This window comes from Metopolophium dirhodum, chromosome 4 (genome assembly GCF_019925205.1).
Source record: "Metopolophium dirhodum isolate CAU chromosome 4, ASM1992520v1, whole genome shotgun sequence".
Classification (NCBI taxonomy): domain Eukaryota; kingdom Metazoa; phylum Arthropoda; class Insecta; order Hemiptera; family Aphididae; genus Metopolophium; species Metopolophium dirhodum.
This window is the reverse complement of record NC_083563.1, coordinates 16,653,964-16,678,633: the sequence shown is the minus strand read 5'-3', so window position 1 is coordinate 16,678,633 and position 24,670 is coordinate 16,653,964. Positions and strand designations below refer to the sequence as shown.

Genomic DNA, 24,670 nt, shown 5'->3' with positions numbered 1-24,670 from the left:
ATGGATATGGTTCAATAAGTACATATACAGAAAAAAAGTAAGCTTGTGAAATATGTTTATGTTTATAGTAACATTTAAATAATTGAAATATTATGTAATTTTAGATTCTGAGCGGAGCGATATGTATTGATTTTACAATGATGTGTGTTGTTTATTGTTTGTCAGCAAAATTTTGGATAATAAAAAAATAATTGGATAATAAAGAAACTTTTTTATAGAAAAGTGAATTTAGTTGTTACTTTTGAGAGATCAAAATTGAAAATTTTTGAAAAAATTGATTTTATTTTTTTGGTGTAACTCAAAAATTATTAATTGTTGACCCTTTAAATTTTCATCAAATATTTATTTTAGCATCTCCCATAAATGGTAATATTTTTTAAATATTTTGACTTTTTTTGAGTTACCTATAGTTATAATCTTGAGAAATTTTAATAAATTTGTACATTTTTTTAAAATTACTCTCGATAAAAACTTTTTCCCATTGTAAAACTTGAACATTTAATACAATGTTAATTATAATTTTTACTAATGTAAGTTCAAAAATATTAAAGATACATAGACACGATTAATTTTTATATGCATTTAAAGTTCAAATTTTGACCAAATTCATCAAAGTTTCGAAAATGTTTAAACTAATTTTCAGTTAGAAATGCATAAGTTTATTCCTTCATAGATAACATTAAACATTTTGATAGAACAACCCCACAAATGTTCCTACCATAAACAAAAAAAAAAGTTTACCGGAAAGTAACATTAATTTTGTATGAGCGTTTGAATTTAAAAGTTTTACAATATTGGATTTTTGTCGATAAATTAACGAATTTTCATCTATCCATTTTTTATATTATGTGGTAATTCAAAAACAAATAATCCTAGATACTTCAAATTTTCACCTAATGTTAAAATTACCATTTTCCATATATTGTAATATTTTCAAACAATTTTGACTCTTTTTGAGGTATTTATAGCCATAAGAAATTTTTAAATTTTGTAAATTATTTTTCAGTTAGAAATTCAGTGTTAATTTACATAACTAAAATTAAAAATTTTAATAGATGATTTCACACAAGTTTTTCTACCTATAACAAAAAAAAAGTGTACTTAAACAGAACATTAATTTTTTATGGGCCTTATTATTTGAACTTATAATTTTTTTCATAATTTGATATTCAGCGGTAATTATTGAATGTAAATGTTCAAACTATTTTGACTATTTTTGAACTATTTATATCCATGATAATTTTTTCAAATTATGTAAATTATTTTTCAATTAGAAATTCATAAAAGCTTTTCTTTTCATAGCTTACATAAAAAATTTTAATAGAAGGTTCCCAACAAGTTTTTCTACATCTATCAAAAAGAGAAAGTTTAGTGGAAAGTCACGCTATTTATAACGATGAGATATTTTAGATTTTTATAATTTTTTTTTCTGAACTATCAAATTTGATTATTTAGTCAAGTATGACACAACGTCTCCGCTCAGAATCGTTTTACGTATATATACAATGATTCATCATTGAATTCAAATTTAACACATCCATTTCAACGAAACGCTCGACAATTAGGTACTGAACAACAGAGCGGTACCCACTTATCCACCTTTTTCAATTATAATTCCATTACAAAGGAAATAATCAGTGAATTAAGTACATACATAATGTTATTACTTCCCGACCAAAACTAATTTAAATAAGCAACGAGTGTATTATAATAATTGTCACTATTAATGGGCCATCGCTGTCGTGCCGGTGCGATTGTGTTGTCACCATCTTACTAATGCATATCAAATTTTACGTTCAAAATAATCTGTTTTACCCTGATATTTTAAATCCTGAGCGAAGCGATTAATTTATTAATTATAGAAAGATCTATGTTTTTTTTTGTCTGCATACACTTATATAGTAGAAAAAAAGTCTTGGATTTTATTCAGCATATTAGCTTATTAATTAGCATATTAGTTTCAGCATATTATTTGGTAGGAAAGTGAATCTAGTTAGTACGTGGGGGGGAGTGTGTCAAAAGAATAACTTTTCGAACAGATTTCAAAAGCATAAAGAGACTAAAATAGGAAAAACAGAAAAACAGAAATACGGGAATTTGTACGCAAAACTAGTTTTTGACAAAATGGATTTTGTTTTTTGGCATAACTCAAAAAACATAACCGTAGATACTTGTAATTTTAAACGAATGTTAATATTAGTATTTTCTAAACAAGAGTAAATTTTCAAAATATTATTTTCTCTTTTTGAACTATTATATAAACATGAGAATTTTGGATTTTTATATATTTTTTTTTCAACTATTATCAATAAATAATTTTTCACTCAGTCGAAAATTTCGAAAATTTAATATAAGGTTGTTATTAGTGTAGGTAGTTAAAATATGTTGCTCAGGCAGCGACGAACCAACTCGATCTCATCGCGATGATCGAGTCAATCATGTCGACAAAGGATACTGACGAGCGAGAAGAACAGGCGAACGGCTAACCAGCCACCCGGACTCCCGGAACGGACGATGAAGAACGTGACGGCCTCACTCTCAATTCGATTTCGCGAAATGCGAAACGTCGGAGGTGTCACCGACCACGTTCTTCGTCCCCCCACCCGTGACACCAAGGGAGGGACGGCGATCACGGCATCGCAGGACTTCAAGGAGGAAAGAACGCGATCACCAGGGCGGCGGACTTCGGTCGGCTCGCTAAAAGGACGGGCAGGAACGAGACTGACAGGGTGACGGACTCCGGTCGGCCATAGAAGGCGTCAGGAAGTCAAAAATATAATGTATTAAAGTAAATGTCATGTACAAACCAGGGGCTTAGCCGGGGTATTATCCCGTCAAGCCCCATTTATGTATATAATTTGTCTATGTCAATAAATGATGGCGGCGTCGCGGAAGTAATACGAAAGTAATTCCCGCGGCGCCGTCGGTTGAAACCGAAAAAAAAAGTTAAAATATGTTATCAAGTGTAAATCATTTGAAAAATTGTATACAAACGAATGATAATTTTGAAATAAAACCCCTCTTTGCAGAAGTACCGTAATTTCTAATAATTTACAACTTACAAGGCTTCATTGATTTAATAATCATACTAAGGCAATTTTACATATTACTATTTGCTCATGCCTCAAGGTAACAAACAATTTTGTATTTTATTAATACAACTTAAACTTTATGCATACATTTGATATATAAAATATGATTAATCTTCTATTATATATGAAATACATGAACCATGAGCGTGTCTAAAAATAAATCAATGTTTATTTAAGTTTTAAATATTATTATTTATTTGATTTTATACACAGCAAAAATGTTATTTTTTTTCAATCGTTTACGGTTTACTTATATTGACATAAATAGTAGCCTTGAAAATCGATTCTAGTTCATATTTTCTGTAGATATCATTTTTTTTAATGCGTTCATTACTTTTTCTATACGTTAGAAAAACTACCAAAATATGTCGAAAATGTTTTTTGACATTACCTGTTAATTCTAAAATTGTAAACTAATCATATTATTTTAGTTATTATTTTACTCTGAGCCAAGCGATGAATATATTGATTTTTTAATTATATGTAATTTTTATATCTGTATACCACGATATATAGTAGGAAAATGCTTCAACATTCAACAAATCAACTTTGAAGGTGGTTTCTAATAAAAATGAACCTAGTTGATACTTTTGAGGGGTCAAAAATTGAAAATTCTCATTATTTTTCTAAATAATTGGGAAAAATAACAGATAAGGGAATTTTGTTTTTTTATGTTGGTACAAATCAAAAACAAACAACCATAATATAGATACTAGACATTTTCACAAAATGTTTTTATTAGCAATTTATGTACAAGGTATGGTTCTCAAAATATGTTGACTCTTTTTTAACTATTATTGCCTTTTTTGTTGTTTTTTTAAATTTTTTTTTTGAAATATCAAAAATAAAAATAATTTGCTGGGTTGAAAACTTTGAAAATTTAATACCAGGTTCTTCAAAAGCTTTTACTATTAATTTATTTGCAGGATTTTTTTTTTATAAATATTTGAAGATACAAATGTTGAAAAATAAGTCAAAATCACGAAAATTTGAAAACTGTTATGTTAATAAGAATGTATAGACGTACTATAGTGTTCAATTTGTATAAATAAGGCTTGACAATTTATTAACATTAAAAGTCTCTTCATAATAGTTCATATTGGAACCAATAAATCTATTATATTATAAACTTGATTTTATTATTTTCTATTTTTTATTTTTTATTTTTTCCTTTTTTTTATTTTCGAAGTTTAAATTAGGACGGAATTTTATATTTAAACAAAAAATAACAATTTTAGTTATTTTATTGCAATTCAAAATATTTTATGTGGGGATTTGAAACTTTTACGTATATTATTATATTTTAAATATAATATATTTTCAAACATTTTTGAAAAACTTTAGACTGATCAAAATCGTTTGTTTGTATTCAATGTTTTGTTATTGAATTCAGATTTAAGTATTTACACATAAATTACAGTGACCTACTCAATAAAGATGTACACTCAACAATTCTTACAGTACATCAGTGCGATTACCTACTTTCCTCCTTTTTACTCTTATGTTTGTTGGTGAGCCCACTATCAACTTTTGATATTTATAAATGGCAATCTAACTTTCATAATCTGAAACAGAATACTATTCTAAAAATGTTGATGTATATATAATAAATATCAATTAATACTAAACGAAAAGTATTTCATTAATTTGTATTCGCTTAAAGTTTAGATGAGTGGCATGGTAAATCCAAAAATGTGTAATCCACTATTCAAATTATATAACTGCTAACGCTTATAAAAATAAAATAAAATAAAATCTATTAATTACTAAAATACAATTTGTTTAATATACTTTAATCTTTATTTATTCATAAATATTTAAAAAATAGTATTCTACTTCAGGGAAACAAACCAAGTTCAAAAAAAAAAAAAAAAGTTATAATTTAATAATAAAAAATGTATAGTAAACTCACCAAAAAAAATAATAAAATTGAAAAAAACAAGAGCAATAGAGGTAAAATGATTGTGTAACACCAACATGCATCTTACATTTACCAAAAAGTAAAATAAAGTGTTTAATGTTTAAAAATATACTCTATATAGGCTGAGTAATGAGTATAATATATCCGAATAAGTCTATAAATAATCTTTAATTTTGGTTACAGTTTAATTTGACTTTATTATAATACACCAAAATATGCTTTACTATATTGTGTCATTATTATACGGTTGTACCTAAAATATAAAAGAATATACAAAGTACCTACTGAACTAACTAGGTACTAGATAACTAATAGGTAATGATTATAAAAATAGCTTTTTTTCTATGAATAATATAGACTAAACAAATAAAACTCTTTTACTAAAATGATTAAAAAATTGAATTACGATTTATATACGATTTATATTAATATAATACTTTGTACCCACAAAATATACAAAAATTAATTGGAAAATATAACTTAAAATTTTGCGAAATAGGTCATTCTCACTTGTAATAGACAGGTAATATCCTTCATTAAATGCAAAAATATAATAATAAAGGAAGTCAATAAGCATTAAACAGAAAACGTTATTAAATCATAAACAAAGCATGGACAAATAAAATCAGCCACATTTAGTTCAACATTTAAAAACAATTTAAATGTGTAGTTTTTATTATGGTAAATAACAAAAATTAAGAGTTATTTGGTACCAAGGTGAATACCAGAATATTATTATGAGTTTATGATATTAAAATGAGAATTTTTTTTTATTTGCTGGCTATAAGTGTTAGAAAAATAATTATAATATTTACCCCAGTGATCCTTGGCATGAATATGCTTCGATTATATAAATTTTTAAATTTTTTAAAATGGTAATCCAGTCAAATACTAGAAAATTAGATTCATGATATATTTATTTTAATATTCACCAAAGTTGATATAACAATATAACATTTATTGTTATTTACCATAACATATTTAAAAAAATTCCAAACATTTACCTTGGAGTACGTAGAGTAATATTAGGTACAGTTTTACTTCGGATTACACAGGTATTCTTAACCGCCTCTGCACGTACAAAACGTACACTGAAATAGCATAAATACAAATAAAAAAGGTTATATTGATTTTCATTAGTAACTAATCTTATTAAACCATTAACCAGATTATATAAACTATTTGTTTTTTTATTTGTATTTATATGGCTTCACTTACGGTATATGGCCTGTTAGTAGATTAGCTCTAGATAAAATCGACTTCACTTGGGCTGGTGACACATACTTCAATGATTCATTATTAACAGAAATTACTACATCGCCAATTTTTAGCCTGCGATCTTGTTCAGCAGCACCAAATAAGTTTTCAATTTCCAAACCCATATGATTGCTAAATGAACGTCTACGCAGATATATGCCCAATGGTGATGAGCCTTTAGTAAGTGTGATCTCTTGCACATCTTGTACATTATCTGTCTCATCCATTGAACATATTTGTTTAAAAGTCTCATCGGTTTTCTATTTATAATAACAAGTTTATGAGATTGGATTCAATTTATAATTTTTATACATTTGTAAAAAAAATCAATGTTTGCCTAATGTATCACATAAAATGATAAGTAGTTTTTATTGATATTTCTTTTAAAGTACTCTTGAGTCTTGGTACAAAATAAACTTAATGAGCTAGACAAATTTAGAACTTGCCTTTACATCATCAAAAATGATAGGTGATTCAGGGCAACTGTACATTGAATAGCACTCTTCATCATCATCTTCATCATTGATGCTCAATTTTTTTTCTTCTGAGCTATCATCCTAGAAAAATATAGAACTCAAGTATGGGCCTCTTCAATCACCAACATTTTATAAGGCCAATCTTATTTCATCTGATCTACATCCACAGAGTAGATACTAAAATTGTACTTCGATTTAGATATATACCATTATTTCATTGAATTACATTAACTGAAGAATTCAATTTCGCAATTTATAATGTCCAAATATAAACAACTTCAAAGTTCAAGACATATAAAACATATATCATAATGAAATAATGATATATCATTATGAGTAGAAGGAGAAAGAATTGTTAGGAAGGAGCAACAAAAACACAAATGCGCCATCCATGAGCCACATTGCCTCTTGGGTAAGTTTAGTCTAACATTCGCACAATTTTTGAAAACCTATGGCAATGTAACCACGGTTTTAGAGTATTTGTGTTTTTATCGACTTGTGCAAATAACAAAAACGCAGTTTTGTTTTAATTTTCTTCCAAAAGTTGCATTTAATAAAAATAAAAAAACAATATAACAAAAGAAAGAAATCTTTATCTAAATAATTATACTAAACTTAAAAAACTTAAAGAGAAATAAAAATGTACTAAAAGTGTATACGAGCGGCGACATGGACTGGCAGTTGTGTTTTTCGCTTCAACTACATTTAACTTACTATGTAAAATTATAAGTATACATATATATTATAATGTTCCTAAAAAGTTTGAAAACCCTCAATTTGCAGTGAAAATTACAGATGATGTTTAACAATTAAATGTTTAAATTAATTTAGACAGAAAAGTGACTTCTATTATTATCAACGCAATGAGCTTATGTGATCAAATCACAAAGGGCTTATGAACTTTCTAGATACTCAGTATACACATGTGTGATACATATCAATACATAATGCAATCATATTTATAGAAATAACCAAACACCCAAAATTATAACTTAATATTAATATTGCATTAATGTTTTAAAGAATACTTTGTTTGTAATAGTTTTTATCAATTAATAAGGCACATAAAATTATTTTATCAAAATAAATAAAATAAAATTGTTCAAGTGATATTAATAGTTTTTATCGGCGAAGAAGATTGAAGAAGTGCATGAGTGCTCATAGAACAATATAGGACATCTAATAAATTAGTACTTAATAAAATACGCTTCAATAATATTTATAAATCCTATCTCCTTTCAAAGTAAGCTCTATGAGTAATCTCGTTACATTTCTTCATTTTGATCCGTATTTTATTAAATCATAAACAACTTGTAGCTACCATTATTTTCTAACTACAACTAATTAGTGGTTATTTAAATTATTAAATAAAATAAAATGGACGGTTAAATTGTGACGATATCAGGACAAAGAATTTTTTTAGAAATAATAAGTTGGTTCTTCTTATAATTCATAAGAAATGTTTAAGGATAAAGAGTGAAATATGTTAATGTTTTAAAGAAATTATATATCGCCACAATCATTAAGGAATAATATAATTGAGTCAGAAGCTCTCCGACTTGAGCAGATTAGACGCCAACTGTTGAACAGATGACTCCTGGTCGACATCATTGTAGAATTCGCCGCGACGTTGCGTGAAAGATTCATCTGCGCGTGCCTGTTCCGAAGGTGAACTCACCTGACTGCTACTATCTGGTATGGGCAGTGGCTTGGCAACAGCAATATGGACTACTCCTTTGGGAGCACCCTTCAAAGCTTGCACAGCTTGATCTAATGACGCATTCTCCAAACAAATATCATTTACTCGAAGTAAACGATCTCCGGGTATCAAGCGACCATCATTTTGAGCTACTCCACCAGGTACTAATGAACGAATCACAATCACTGTTTCACTTGGGTTCATGGGATCCTATAAAAGTTAAAAATTATAAATTACAAAGAATTATTCAACTAGATAAAAGAATACATACTTGATAATCTAAAATTGAAAATCCAAGGCCACGTTCTCCTTTCATAAGCTCGATAAGTTGGGGCTGTGAAGACCACATAGCTAATCCAGTAAGAGGTTCAAGAGATCGAGAACGTAATCTACTAGATTCTGAACACCCTGCTGTTCCAGTACTAGCCAATGATCCATCTGATTTTGCTTTCACCAAACGATCAGTAGCAGGCATTAAATTTTGAAGACTACCGCCTAATGCATTCTATAAATAAACATAGGTAAATAATTAATTTAAGATACATACAGAAAGGCTAATCTGTATTTTTTACTGTATTCTTACTTTAGCAGCAAAAGCAGCTCGATCTTCTGTAATGTCGGTAAGGTAATGGTGTGGCAATTGTTGTTCATCGGTGCGTCTAGCACAAATCATTCTGACATTAATAGGTAACTCTTTCAATATTGCTACCACTTCCATATGGTTTCTACCCAATAATCGGTGTCCATTTACTTCAAGCAACTCATCACCAGATTGAAGACTTGCATTTTTTCCCACTGGTCCTTCAGGTAAAACTGATCGTATGTAGTGATGTGGCCTCACTTCCATGCCATTTTCTACATCTACAGTACCTTCCAAACTTATACCTAGACCACCACCTTCACTAAATTTTTTCAACTGACCTACCTATTATAAATAAATACATACAACATAATTAACAAAAACATTTTGAAGCTATTTGACTATAAAACTTAATTTAATTGTATTTTCTTAATTTAACTTACAACAATTTCTACATCATTTCCAACAACATCGATCCATTTGTTTCTGATCTTTTTCAATGTTTCTGGTTTAAGCTCTCCATCAAGTGAAGAATTTCCCACAGAATCAGTTTCTTCAACCATTTCATCTTCTACTTCACCAAGCATATCAGCCTCTACTGTTGCTCCTGATTCACCTTCTACTTCAATTTCTGCAGTACTTTCTCCATCCTTCAATTATAAAATAGATTTTAAAGATTAGTACAATAATAGTTAGTTTTATTTACAACTAAAACTTACAGTTATTGGAAATCTAGGCAAAGACATTATAGATGGTGACGCAGTTGCACTATTTGTGTTTGGCTTCATTTCTGAAGCTGCTATGGCTACTTGTAGCTGTTCAAATTTAGGCCCCCGTAGGTAACGTTCTAAACGCAATGTTACCATTTGACCCGTAGATCTCAAAACTTCAACTGCCTCATGATTGGTAAATCCTTGCAATGAAGTTCCATCAACTTCAACGATACGGTCATTCACCTGAATTTTTTTGCATAGGTCAGCTGCACTACCTTCACTGATGCTTTTCACAAATATACCAGATAATTCTTCTACATTAAAAAAAAAAAATGTTAAAAAGAACAATTAGGTAACATACTAAAAAGTTAAAATTATTAAAAAAACAAACCAATACATACCTTTTTCACAAACATATCCTGCTATAGTTATTCCTAAACCATGAGTATCTTTTTTTAATTGCACACTAAATGAATCAGTTTCTGGGAGAGTTGTAATACTATCAGGTGGCACCATATCCATTGTAAGAACAGGCAATGAGGCAGGTATAATATTTTCACTGATTATCAAATTGTTTTCCTAAAACAAAATTAATTAATAATGATAACACTAAATAAGATAAAATTGTTTTTAAACATTTACATTTGTAATATTTTGGAAAAAATAATCAGGAGTATATGTTGCAACTTCTGGATACCCATGCTGAACTAAATGACGATCAAGCTCATCTGCATCTCCTAACATCTTTGTTGGTACAATTGGAGCTCTACAACTTAAATTCTATAAAAATATAAAAATATAATGTTATTAATTATTATATATTATTATTCAATAAATAAACCATAAAATTTAGGTAATTGGCATTATTATTATTTATTGCTATGACAGAATAGTATATATAATTTGTCAGCATCATTACCTAAAATGTTTAAGTAAAAGCAATTTTGTTGTTGTTATTGTAAATGTTATCCAAATTTATTCTTTAGTTATAAGAAAAAAGTATTTTAGTCACAATTTAAGAAATTATTAAATAAATGCTGAGCCTTTCAGGACTTACTAATTATTTTAATTACAAAACTAATAAGATGCACACTTTTTATATGCATTGCATGAACATAATATGAAATAACTACCTATAGAGAACAGTAAGTTTGTTAATGAAAAGTTCAAACTAATTTGATATTTTAATATATCAACTATATAATAATGTTGGAATATAATATGTTCTCTACACAAATTTCCAACTGACAAAAATTAAATGATTATTTATTTTAAAATTAAACTATTCAAAATACTTTACTTGAATTATATCAATTGCGCTAGATTCTATTGGACGAGCTACAACCAATCTAACTTGACTCCCAGATTGTCGAAGCACAGCTGCAACCTGTTCACTTCCCATTCCTCTTAAATTTACTTCGCCTATTTGTAGTATATGATCACCACTTTGTAATCGCCCATCCTAAGAATAATATTAGTTATAATATTTTAATTCAATTGAAAATTATAATTATTTTTATACTCTATCAGCCACTCCTCCTGGAAGTATTGTCTTAACAACAACACCGGTGCTACGACCACCTATAATACCAAATCCCAATCCAGATCCATCATTGAGCAGCTCAATTACTTCAACTTGAGCCCATTCTGTGTTCAACTGTAATGATAATATTATTTAATATTCAGTCAACTGATTTCTATACAGACTATAAACTATGAAACAATCATTTATTTTTACCATGTTACTAGAAGGTTGTGATGTTGGTAAAGGAGGTGGTGTAAGAGGGCGCGCTACGACCAACTGAACAAGCCCACGAGCCTGTTGCAGTATTCCAATAGCTTGCTGGTGAGACACATTTGTGTCCAATGGTTGCCCATCAATAGCAATAATCTGGTCACCTTCATGAAGCCCTCCTTCTCTACATTTTTAAAAAAATACAATTCAAATAGTTTAATAAAAATAACTAGGTTAAATGCATGTTATTTGAGAATATTTTAAATAGATGCTCAAATTAAAACTTTTATTTATCATAAAAATATAGTGTGATAAAAAAATAATTGTTTCTTAGTACCTATCACATTTGTATCATATATTGATTGGCAATTATTACCTATACTTAAAATAAATAATAATAATATTTAAATTATAAAAATTATACATTCTTTGGATAGTAAATTAATCACCTTATGGGTGGGTTAGATGTCCCCAGCAGAGGTGAAATGCATGAGCTTTAAAAGATAAATGTGATTAGTTCAACATATAGAAAAAATAAGACAAATATAATTTAATTAATTCTTAATTCTTGAAACCACTTGCAAGTATAAAGTATATTTATCATATAAATGCGAGTATAAATATTACCATTTTTTTTTTAAGAGCCTCTAATAGAAAAATTGTTATGCGCTTAAATAAAAATGCTCATTTTAACTATGTACTATATACAATTAAGTACAAAAAAATAGGGTTTTTTTTTTTAAATTTTGACCAAGTCTCATATTTTTTACATAATAAATAATATCTACTACTACTATAATTAAAATATTTACATTTTTGAACTGTAGGCAAATTATTTGAATGTAAATTAAATATTAATTAATGATATTAAATACATTATTTTAAATAATTAAAAAAACATTAAAATAATTAACAATTGACAAGTTATTTACAAACACCAACCATTGAGATTTTAGGGTAAATACGAGATTAAAATAAATATAATATAAATAACAAGTTTACGTGATATTTGCACAGGCAGGCACAGCGAAATAATATATACCTATTTTTTAATGATTTTTTTGATTTTTCAATCATTTCACTAAAACGTAATTGAATTAGTTGATTCAAAACGATTATAATAATAACTGTTGATTTTATTAAAGCACACAGCACTATTGATAATGATAAATGCGCGTTCGGGGGCAAGGTAGGTAACAGTAAACCTGTCTTATTATAATAATTGTTGCATATTGGCTATTCGTATAATATTATAACATTTGATTTTGCGGGCGGCTTGTAAGCTTGTTTGCCGAGACCTACCGCCTGCCGATGCGTCGAGAAGAGTCCGTCAACTGTGCACCATTTTTGTTTGGCGACGGCGGTAAACGTCGGACACGTAGTCGTCATTTTTCGAGCGATTTATGTCGAGTTGTAGGCGACGGGCGGGCGCGACCGCGAATTCCTAACGAGTAACCGCGTAGACACGGCGACAGTGTGTGCTCGGTTTGAACGCGGTATACATCCCGTGGTGTCGTACAACTGTTGTTTTCTGGTAGAAAATGACGTAAAGTTCGTCGGATTGGAGAGAAATTCGACAAGCGCGACGAGCGTATCGAACCCGAACGCGAAAGCGTAATGACTGGCAGCAGTTACCTCGACTTACCGCGCGGCCAATCCCTGCCCCGTCTGTCCACCCTCTAGGGACCGCGCGCAACCGACTACCGTGGGCCTGCGTCATGCGTGTGAAGTGTTTTTATGTATTGCAAGTACCGCGGCGGGTCGGGAGATCTATAAATACGCAGACGACGGCGGCGGCGCCCGGTGGTTCCTTTTCCGTGCGCTACTACACCAACGACCAACCCCGACCCCCGTGCATAATATATACATAAAAATTGAATAAATATATGCGATTATATAATAAATATGTATAACCTATGTAAGTACGCAAATTACAATAATTACGACTGTAATTTTTTTTCTATATTGTCAACCGAAGCTTATTTTATTCCACGGGTTCCGGGTTCAAATACCCATTACGTAGCGCCGGACGGAACCCGAATATTTTACGCAGTATTATAATATACAGTTAATATTTTACAATTTTAAACTGGTAAATAATATTTATTAATTTAATTAATTACTAACAATTATTGATTAAATATTAATTGTTATATTGTACAATATTATTATATTATCCGTCCACCTACCTATGCATTGTTTTTTTTTTTTATTATTTAAACGTCTTTTAAAAACGGAAAAAAATATTATTATTATATGAAATCAAAAACAAATAGGTTATAATATATTTGATCATAAATAAGACAATACGCGAAACTATGCAGATTGTCGAATGTTGAGTAAATTATAATATTTTAATCTTGGCTTATATGTCATATAACTCATAAACATACATTTGGCATTTTTCCTAAGCAATAATAACAAGAAAAACAAGCTATAATCTTATAACCAATGTCACCTTAGATATTTTTATTTATTTGTATTTAGAATGCAGAATAAATAGTATTCTATAAATTACTTCTAACTACTATTACTAGGTATATGTTCTAAATAGTAAATAATGCAATACAATATTAATAACTAGTATTATAGTATAAATAGTTATTAAAATAAACTCGTATGAAGTATATCTCAAATGAAATATTGCATAATAATGCAACATAACTATATTTTTTTAAACTATTATTTGAAAAAAAATTCTCAAGTCTTCATCATTTCTATGAACTGTTTACTTTTTACTTTTACCAAGCTTATTTTTTGATATAATCAAGTACTAGTATTAACTAGTATTACGTATTTATAAAATATAAAATATTTAGGGTTGACATGGATGCCAAAACTATTGTTAATGTAGCTATATATAGCAAGTTGATTTTGAAGAGATTTTATATCCATTATATTATTTTTCTAATAATTCCTCATTTCCCATGGGTCCTGGTTACCTGAATGTCAATCCCATTTTTATATTTTCTTATGTTTCCCAAGGGAATTTAAAATTCCTAATAATATGTATCAAATATTATTTTAATTAAATTAAATTTATTTTACTATTTTATAATTTTTTTTTAATGTATTCAAGTAAAATTTAAGATGACATTCCAGTATAAATATTACTGACTACTGGTGACTTACCAAGAAATATTTAATACACATTTTTAAAATCAAATCCTTAAAGTCTAGCATAAATGTAAATAAGAAAACTATAAGAAAAATAGAATACAGTCTGTTAAGTGCAAATTAAAATTCAACTTAATCCGTTACTTCTCCTATATATTATTTTTTTTTCATTTATACAGTTCAGTGTTCACTAGTTTTTTAGTTTTTTTTATTATTTAGTAGGACAATTTTTCTAAGTTATTTTGACTAATTAATGAGGACTAAAAAAATGTACTTATATTTAAATTTTAAATAGGTCTTCAGTTAATTTTGAGTTAAGAGTCATTAGTAGATTAGTATAAATTATTATTTAAAAATAGATATACCCAAATATGATACAATAATAGGTATTGTTTAGAAAATACAAGTTGTACTGTGCAAATTCATACAAGGAAAGTTAACAATATTAAATGTTCTTATAAATGTGTATATTTAATGTTTATTCTAGCTTATCAAAAAAGTCCCAACTCCAATTTCATGAAATGTCTAAGCATTTTTTTTAATAAGACAAATTAGGTTATGAGTTTATGACAATACTACTGTTTTGTAAAAATACTTGCAAAATTACGCATTTATACATTTTTTTTTAACTATAAACATAGAATGATAAAATGTGAAGAACACATTTCATATTATTTCTAAATAATAATTCATAATAATTATTACTGAATAACAGTCATTGTTGAATCATTTAGTAACCAGTCAATAACTCAAAAGTACATTTACATTCTCCTAAAAAAAAACTTTATCTTTAAGTAAAATATATTTTGAATATTTATATAAGTTCAGGTTTCAATCAGTATCTATATATATTCTCTACAGCCTATAGTTGTAAATAACATAGGTGTAACACAAATGTTGTTATTTGCTTATTATAAATACTATTTAATTAATAATAATATATAATTTACCGTGCAGCAATTCCATTTTGTTGAATTTCTTGGACAAATATTCCGAGTTCTCCCTTTTCTTCACTTCTTAAGCCAACTACACTAAAACCCAAACTGCAACCTTCTGGCTTGAAGAGCTAAAATAATATCCATTACTATAAATTATAATGTTTAAAAGTATAAATAATAATTAAACATTAGATATTCTAACAAATAGAAACAATTAAAAAGTGCTTAGCATAAAGAAGAATTTTTTTTTTTTTATAAGTATTGCTATATGATTAATTAAAATTATAAGAAGGGCTATTTATTTTCAATACATTTTCAATTTCGTAATAATTTTCAACACATACCTAATATTAATATCAAATAATGAATCATATTCAACTGTCTTCTAAGAAATGAAATACCAACAATTTTAATTATGAAATTAAAGTTGCAACTAAACTATTTATAAAAATTAAAATTTCCAAATGAAATATTTTAATTAAAAAAAAAAAAAAAAACAAGTTTTTAAAATATACTCAGTTAAATTAACTAACATTTAAAATATAAATACTTCATTGATTAGTGATTACAAATATAACAGTATGTACAATATTATTATTTAAGCTGATCACTCTCATGGGAGGCTGAAATTTAGCCAAAGTATTGTAATAAAATAGAAATTTACTGTCCTCCACTAACCTACCAAAACAAATTCAATTTGTAGATCTTAGGGGATGATCAATTTAACATACAACACTTATTACAAAAACTATTAACATTTTTACAAAAATTGTTTTTACATATTTAATGTCATTAATAAACAGTATTGAAAAATTGAATTTTAAAAAAGTAGTTCATTAGTTACACGTATTTAAAGTTTAGATGAGAGGAGTGGAGTGACAGAGGATTTTAGTCCATTACTCAATTCATCCATACTTTAAATACATGTGACTAATCAACTACTTATTAAAGTTGTATATATTTAAAACCTCCAGAAAATATTCAGTTTCTGAATATGAAATCATAAATGTAAGTGAAAAAATTTGAAAAAATAATAATAATAAAAATAGTAGATATATTTTTTTTTTAAATCCTAAATTACGTAACAAAAATTATTTTTTCAAAATTTTAAATAGTTAAACAAATAATGAGTATCTTACAATAAACTGATTACCTTATATTATATGAATTGATATATTAAATTATATGACTTTAAATATTTAAATATTTAAAATTAAAAAAGATCATGAACTATTTTCCACGCAAAAAAAAATATACAGGCTATTTAAATATTCTGTAACAGACTTTGGGAGGACATGTTTTATTAAATTTGGTAAAATCTTCATTATTTTTTATTATTGTACCAGAAATGTAAAATAATTAAATTGTGTTTATTAAAATACTGAATAGGAAAATCAAATAATGTATGAATTTAACTCAAAAGATGGATTTCTCACTTGACCTGTAACATATTATGTACTTACACACAATTATGTTTAAATTATAATTAAAGAGGACGCCTCACCCGCATATGTTGTCTCCGTCTAACAAGTGCGTAACATAGCAAATTGTACGCTCAGCAGAACACGTGTAGCTCTGTTAGTTTAAAAAATTAGAGTGTATTGACCTCTTATAACATTTAAAGGTAAAATTCTTATCTAGGCAACCTCAAGGGCTTTTTATTATATTTTATTATTAAGCGAGTTATGAGTATTTTAAAATTGTAATTTGTTTGTACATCTTAAAATACTCATAACTCGCTATAAAATTAAAATATAATAAAAAGCCCATGAGATTGCCTAGATAAGAATTTTACCTTTAAATGTTATAAGAGGTCAATTCACTCAAATTTTTAAACTAACGAAGCTACAAGTGTTCTGCTGAGCGTATAATTTGGTATGTTACGCACTTGTAAGACGGAGACAACATATGCGGGTGAGGCGTCCTCTAAGTGAACATTTGTTAATATTAAACATACTTGAACGTTATGTATTTTACGTCCTCTAGATGCTTCTTCTACTGCTTTTTGAAATTCAACTGCATAAGATGGTGTTGTTATTGGTGGTAAAGTAGTTGATATATCTTTTATTAAGGATTTACTTTCCTAAAACATAAAATGAAAACTATTAATACATTTTTAAGATAATATGAAAATACTTATTATATATATATATATATATATATATAAAAATGTATTTATTATTCTAAACCAAACAATATAATACTTATAAAAACAATTGTATACTCTATAGCTGCAGTTCTTAGTCTTTTTATATCCGAGTACCACCTACATAGTTTGAACATTTTCATGTGGGTACCACTTGATTAAATAACGTTTTTTTTTTGCTTATCAAAAATGTATAGGTACGTTATTTCACATGTATAGAATTTTAAATAATGATAATACAAGAATTGAATGCATAAAAAGAAAATGAAATATGTACAATTGTTATTTATACTATTATTATTAATATTAAACTAACCAAATAATATTTAATATGAATAATGATCAATTACCAGCTATGAGCCTTCCGTACACCATATGTTAAGAAACGCTGCTTTATAGAACAAGATGTATACTTTAAGGAACATACTGAATGGACACTGTTCTACCAAATATATGATGTAAAGTCAGAGAGCGCCGAGTCTGATTTTTAACTCAAATAGAGTAAGTTTATAGTTTTGTAAACATATCTATTCCCATTGTTTTTACTTACATTTTTTTCATGCAATGTCGACGGATTGTATTTCTACTGTATCATCATATCAAACCATTATTTAATCCAAGGTTTGATTTTAAAAATATTTCATCCTCATCCAGACTTATATATTACACAACTTAATTCATAGTAATTATTAAAAAAAATTGATTATTAGTAATCTTTTACAATTGTCTATTAGTTTATGAGCAAAACAAATATTGAATATACTTGTCTAATTTTATGAATATTATACCGGTAAATTCAAAATCTCTAACTATTACCAACAATTCTTTATAACCATCAATGGTGCAAAGAGCTTCCATAGGACATTCAAGTATAACATTATAATGGTCAGATTTATAAGCTGCTTACTTCAACACATAAAATTATTTTGGTTTTAAAAGAAACTCAAGCCCGAACTCTAACTCAAATGAATTCTATCAATACTAATTTAGTAACATCACTTAAAAAATATTCATTATCATTTTTTGGCTAAAAAACTCAACTTCTTTCTCTGCCAACAATTGTTTGACATTGTATTATAAAGAAGGTAAAACGTTCAAAATCGATTTTCATCATAACATTAAGATTGTTATATATAAATTAAAATAAATGTGTACTTATGAAATTATAAGTTAATTAAAATAATCAAAATTAACAAATTAATAAAAAAAAAAGGACACCTTTGATGAAGGAGAAGAACTTTCTGTAGATGAACTATTTGAAAGTTTAGGAACTCTTTGATCCAAATCTTCTGGTACACTATTATAAAGAGTAGACTCAGATGGCAAACTCAATACTAATTGACCAGTAACAGGTGATATATCAAAATCAACTGGTAATAATGACGGATGTTCTTGAAGTTGACAACTCAATTCAGATACAGAATCCTAAAATAATAAATTATAATGATAAATTAATTAATCAGACATAGAGATTAATATTTTACCTGAACAGATGCAATAGTTTTTATAATTGGGTTTTGAAAAACTGAGATCAGGAGTTGAAGATCATTATTGGTATTTGCTTTTAATTTATCATCACCTGATTCATTGACCAGAGATTTTATTTCAGTCAAAATAGATAATGCTGCAGACATATCTGTAATATTAAAAAGTAATATTCATTATTATACATTATAGAGATGTGTTGCTGAAAATATTTTAAAAAGGATTATATTATTTATTATTTAATATACATATTTTGTTTAATATTTCATAAATTACAATTTACAATCTATACTTGATTGCAAAATAGAAAATTATCTTAAACTGCATATGTATTACCTGTATAAAGAGACATTTTAATAAAATGATGAGGTTTTTTCTTGATAATATATGTAATTTAAGTGATGCAATCCTGTAAAACAAAATGTAATTTATTATTTTTGCCAAAATGAATAAATAACTAAAAAAAAATAATATCAAACATTCAATTTCAAATATTATATTATTTATAATAATGTGGCATGTATGGATTAAAAATGTAGACTAACATAAATATTTTTAAAACATTATCTAGAAGTTATCAGAAGTAGAAGTATAATTTTGTATAAAATATCTATGTGACTACCTGTTAACTATTAATACAACTATTATTATCACCTGCATGTATTGTCTGTCTTACGAATTTACAACATAACAAATTTGTGTTTAACACAAACAATGTTAATATATACCTAAGTGAATTGACATATCATTACACTTAAAAGTAAGAACATTATCTGTATTTATAGATTGGTTTATTACAGTATTTTAATTATGCATACTTATTTCATTCAGAAATTGAAATATCGTAAAGAAAAGCATCATACAAACACAGGTAGTTTTCTTAAAATTGGATAATAAGTATCTAAATATTAAGGCTAACAAGTAACAACACAGTTTTTAAATTTTAACTTCTCCATAAATTGAAATATGACAATTGTTTAATTACTCTTTTTAAATATAACGTTTTTATGAATTTGGGGGATAATATCAAATATATGGGAAAGTTGATCTCAAGTAGTCGTGACGACAAATTCAAATCTGTTTTTAGAAATTTTATTGCTTCATTAAATCAATCGGTACATTTGCAAAGAACAAGTTTAAAATCGTAAGTCACGCGTGTGTTAGACAAAGACAGAAAATCACTGTATCGAATCCCCTTAATAGATATAAATGTCAATAAGTATTGTTATACATTACACACTATAGTCTATATTGAAGGATATATTTCATACAGTTTGCTTGTCTATAGTTTTGGTATTTAACTGAATATTTTATAAAATGAATATACACAATTTTTTACTTACCTACTAGTTTATTGATTGCTTATTTAGTAACAGCAGATTTAAAATGTGCATAAGAACACTTGTTTTTGATTGATTTGAATTAACCAAATGTGTTATTAGATGCAAACCAATCAAATCAAAAACCAGTTATATTAACTTATAATCACATAGAATTCAATGAATTGTATTACAATCTCAAACAGAGCACACGTTTAATTTACTTAACGATGATACAATAGCAGAGGAAATTGGAAATTGGAATCAACAAAAGAATTCAAATGACGTGAGTGTCGTGATTAGTAAATAAATAGTAATAGTTAAAAAGGTAATTAAAAATTAATAAATATTATTGTTGTAGGACGCACTTGAGCACTTAAGCACGTCGACTTGTATAATGGTTGTGTGTGATACTATCACTATGTCACTATGATAATCTGCTTGAGGGTTTTGTTATGATAAAACGAAGATGCACCACCGACCGAGCGCAGTAGAATTTTCATAAATCTACAGTAGTACAGTGTGGCCAAATTATGTTATAAGTTTTTCGAACGATTTTAATCATTCAATGGTTTTTTGTCACAGTTTCTATACTATTTGTTTGATAGAGGTGTTTTTTGTACGAGATATTTTAAACACTTAGAAATTCGATAGGTGCACACCCACACGTCTTAACTTAGAACAATAGTCTTACTGTTTTAGGGCTTAACCCATAGGTATTAATACTATATTATATACAACTATACAAGACAGATAAACTCATGCCTTATGGTTTAAAATATGTGTGTGTACAGCACGAATTAAGATATACTGAAGTACAATGCCGTATCTGAGGGGGGTCCAGAGGACTGGACCCCCCCCCCCCGAAAAAAATTTCTGGATACGGCCTTGCTATTAAGTTTATCTTAATTCGTATTTCGTGGTGTACAGTACTATATAGTGTACCACGTCGTGGTCGTGTTTGCAAGAAAAATATAACAGGTGCTCACTTAAAAAGAATTAGTACCCCCATAGAACTCTTTTTAATAAATACGATCTTATACAACCTTAATATAATTAACAAACGATATTTGTTACTTATAAGTTATAACTCAGTGGCGTAGACAAGGTGTGGGGGACGTGAGGGTCAGATCCCCCATTGGCTCTTTATTACCTTAGTAAAAAGTTTTGAGAGGATGGGGGATTTTCCAATTTTCCCCTCCTATGTCGTTTTTTTTTATCCCCCCCTTTTCAGAAATCATGTCTACGCCACTGTTATATCTTATAATTAATTAGTTGTAATCTTATAAGCTGGAGATCAAAAATATTTTTTCATTGCTTATAGATTTCAAACAAATTTTTTTATTTTACATTTTATTGTAATATTGCATGTATTTACTATTTACAGTTTTATGTATTTCTTGTCATTATTATGCATACAAATATTGAAATATATATATTATATTAACTAATCGTAAGTTGTCGACGGACTCATGTTTGAATATATCAAACATAATATAATAGTACCTACCTAATTCTAATTGCGAAATGTTATATTATTCATCTAGGTACAAGGTACCTATAACGTTTAGTGTTCACAGCTAAGAAAAAAAACAATTTTTTCTTTTAAATATTTTTGTATTTATAATATATAGTTTTAAATTTAATTTTAGCTTTTATAAATATAGGTGTATTACTTTAATATAAATATATAATAGGTACCTACCTAATAATTTTATCTATTATAAAAACAATCAAATCACTTACGGTGATCTATAAATCCATCATAAATCTATCGTATCTAGATTCTAGAACGCCACTCATTATATTTTATTTTAGATTCAAACGCATAATATTATACACAGCCACACAGGTACGTTAATTTGCATAATACAGAAATATTAAATACCTTGTACCCAGGGCCATTAACACAGGTTGGGGGGGGGGGGGGGGGTTGAACAATGAACCCTTCTCCTCTTAAAACTACCTACATAATAATATATACCTATTAAAACTACTGTATATATAAACATATTTTAAAGTATTTATTTTGTTCTATGATGAATATTAATATATTATACATTTTTAATAGATATGTATAAATTAAAATCAAATACATTTTTCTGAAACTATATATCTTTAAATAATTACAAAACGGTGAGATCCCAAATTTGTTCTTGAATCTCATGTAATAGAATACTGTATATAACTACATGCGAGCATTGAGCACCACATATTCCTATGTATCGGTGTTCTGCCGTTCTGGAGTTTCGTCACTCTCCCCCTAACCTTGTGAGTTGTATAATTATTTCTTAAACATTTAAATCCATTTACAAAATGAGAAAATTAATTTGTTTTGTTGATTGAAAGAATTTAGATAAAAAAAAATATCGGTTGTTTTGTAAATGAATATTTTTATTAAATGTATAAAATAAATATATATATTATTTACCTATTATTAACCTATATGAGTATTGAGTATATAATGACTAAATTATTATATTATTTTATATCTACATATATACAAATCCTGAACCTATAGTCGCAAAGTCTGTTTCCGTCCGAGTTTTTATATTTTTTTTAATAATTGGGTTGATATCCAATATTTTTGATTTTCCACTTTCCTCCAATATTATTGAGAACAAAACAGTACAATTTCTTATTAAAAAAAAAATACATCACTAAATATTACTCATAAACTAATCATTGATATAACTAAATTCATCTTAATGTATATATTGTATATTATTAATTATTATTTATTATATATAAAATATAAATACAAAAAACCAGTTTACAGATTTTCATTATACAATATTAGATAATATAATTTTAGGTACCTAATTGAACATAACATAAGATTGCATAATTTGTATACCTACTTTTAAACAAATTGAAAAATAATTTAAAAAAATATTACGATACGTATTGAATTAGATAGTATTTAGACTTAGATAAATTATAATCTATATAAAGGTATACCTTATACATATATTATAGGTACAAAATATGCTTCTATCTTCTATGGTATTATAGAACTAATATATAAAAAATATATGTAAATTTCATTATACCAACTATCCAACTCACTACATACTACAAATTATGTAATATTTCTAGTTATAAATATAAAATTTGTTTAATAAAATATGTATCCTAGGTGTAAACCATTTTGATGTAAAATGTCACGGGTAGAAGTGGCCCGATGATTCAGAGCTGTTATGTATACTAAGTTTGCATTGTACTGCAATTCTATATACAGCTTTGCCTCATCTTGCCTCTCCCGACCCGCGAAAATTGTCTTTTAAACACTTTTTCCGGTACCTCTGCAAAAGGTTAGTTTTTACTTTTTTTAATATTATGAAAATGAACATTAATAATTAATAAAAACATTACAAAACTGAATATAGGTATATCGTATATATTATAATGTTTACTGCGAACACAATAATTTGTTAACACCACATACACACACCATTCACCAAACACAACTGAACGCTGTCACAGAAATCTAAACATTAGTATAGCCAGTATAGGTAATTTTATACACTGTTGTAGAGGAGCGTTTATATAAAGCGTTAATTTTAAAATTCAACTCTGTCGCCCAACATTCTATAATGGCACCCGTTTCCGTTACCAATCGTTTCGTATGCGTACTGTGTCGTTTATGGTCTTAAAAAAACATTTTCTTTCTTCGTCGACCAACCATCGTAATATTTTAGGTTTTATTTTATTATTATTATGACTATAACTATAGAATATTTATCATACAACTATAAAATAAAATATTTAGTATTAATATTGTGTATATTTTTTTAAAATTATTTTATTAAAACGATATTATTATTATAATTTACTTTAAATATAATATACCTAGTTATGCACTATTCAGTCATGTAGCCGCCAGTAAGCATCTATAGAATATAATAAATAGAAACATGAAATTGTATAAAATAAGTTTAGTTACCTTATTGTATCAAATGTCTTAATATTCAGTCACAGTATAATGTATAATGCAGTGTAGGTACACTACCTATTAATTATTATATCATCTCTATATGACAATAATACATATTATGTACTTACAGCATAAGTATGACGTATGCTGTGTGTATTCATATATAGGTACATATATTAAATAGATAATAAATAATAATATCTATAACCTGTATAAACTATAAAGTGCATGTTAATATTTTATACATTTCTAATA

General features: G+C 27.3%; 1 protein-coding gene across 9 annotated transcripts in view; it reads right to left on the bottom strand.

The window, feature by feature from the left end:
• The window catches only part of LOC132943966 (multiple PDZ domain protein-like), a 71,076-nt gene extending 50,178 nt beyond the window's left edge, over window positions 1–20,898 (bottom strand). For 4 of the 9 annotated variants that reach the window (XM_061013145.1, XM_061013147.1, XM_061013149.1 and 1 more), the window contains exons 1-21: window positions 20,503–20,898; window positions 19,496–19,568; window positions 19,159–19,310; window positions 18,893–19,099; window positions 17,486–17,611; window positions 15,541–15,656; window positions 11,923–11,967; window positions 11,477–11,657; window positions 11,261–11,395; window positions 11,039–11,200; window positions 10,381–10,518; window positions 10,140–10,317; window positions 9,745–10,052; window positions 9,469–9,675; window positions 9,029–9,370; window positions 8,717–8,950; window positions 8,425–8,655; window positions 6,717–6,827; window positions 6,232–6,530; window positions 6,018–6,104; window positions 5,524–5,544 (exon numbers count right to left, since the gene is read on the bottom strand). In XM_061013145.1, coding sequence (XP_060869128.1) covers window positions 5,524–5,544; window positions 6,018–6,104; window positions 6,232–6,530; window positions 6,717–6,827; window positions 8,425–8,655; window positions 8,717–8,950; window positions 9,029–9,370; window positions 9,469–9,675; window positions 9,745–10,052; window positions 10,140–10,317; window positions 10,381–10,518; window positions 11,039–11,200; window positions 11,261–11,395; window positions 11,477–11,657; window positions 11,923–11,967; window positions 15,541–15,656; window positions 17,486–17,611; window positions 18,893–19,099; window positions 19,159–19,310; window positions 19,496–19,511 — 3,296 coding nt within the window. In that variant the 5' untranslated portion in view covers window positions 19,512–19,568; window positions 20,503–20,898. Of the gene's footprint in view, window positions 1–5,523; window positions 5,545–6,017; window positions 6,105–6,231; window positions 6,531–6,716; window positions 6,828–8,424; window positions 8,656–8,716; window positions 8,951–9,028; window positions 9,371–9,468; window positions 9,676–9,744; window positions 10,053–10,139; window positions 10,318–10,380; window positions 10,519–11,038; window positions 11,201–11,260; window positions 11,396–11,476; window positions 11,658–11,922; window positions 11,968–12,775; window positions 13,337–15,540; window positions 15,657–17,485; window positions 17,612–18,892; window positions 19,100–19,158; window positions 19,311–19,495; window positions 19,569–20,502 lie in introns of those variants that run through there. The other 5 variants (XM_061013146.1, XM_061013148.1, XM_061013150.1 and 2 more) reach the window with 5 other exon arrangements.
• Window positions 20,899–24,670: the final 3,772 nt, after the last annotated feature.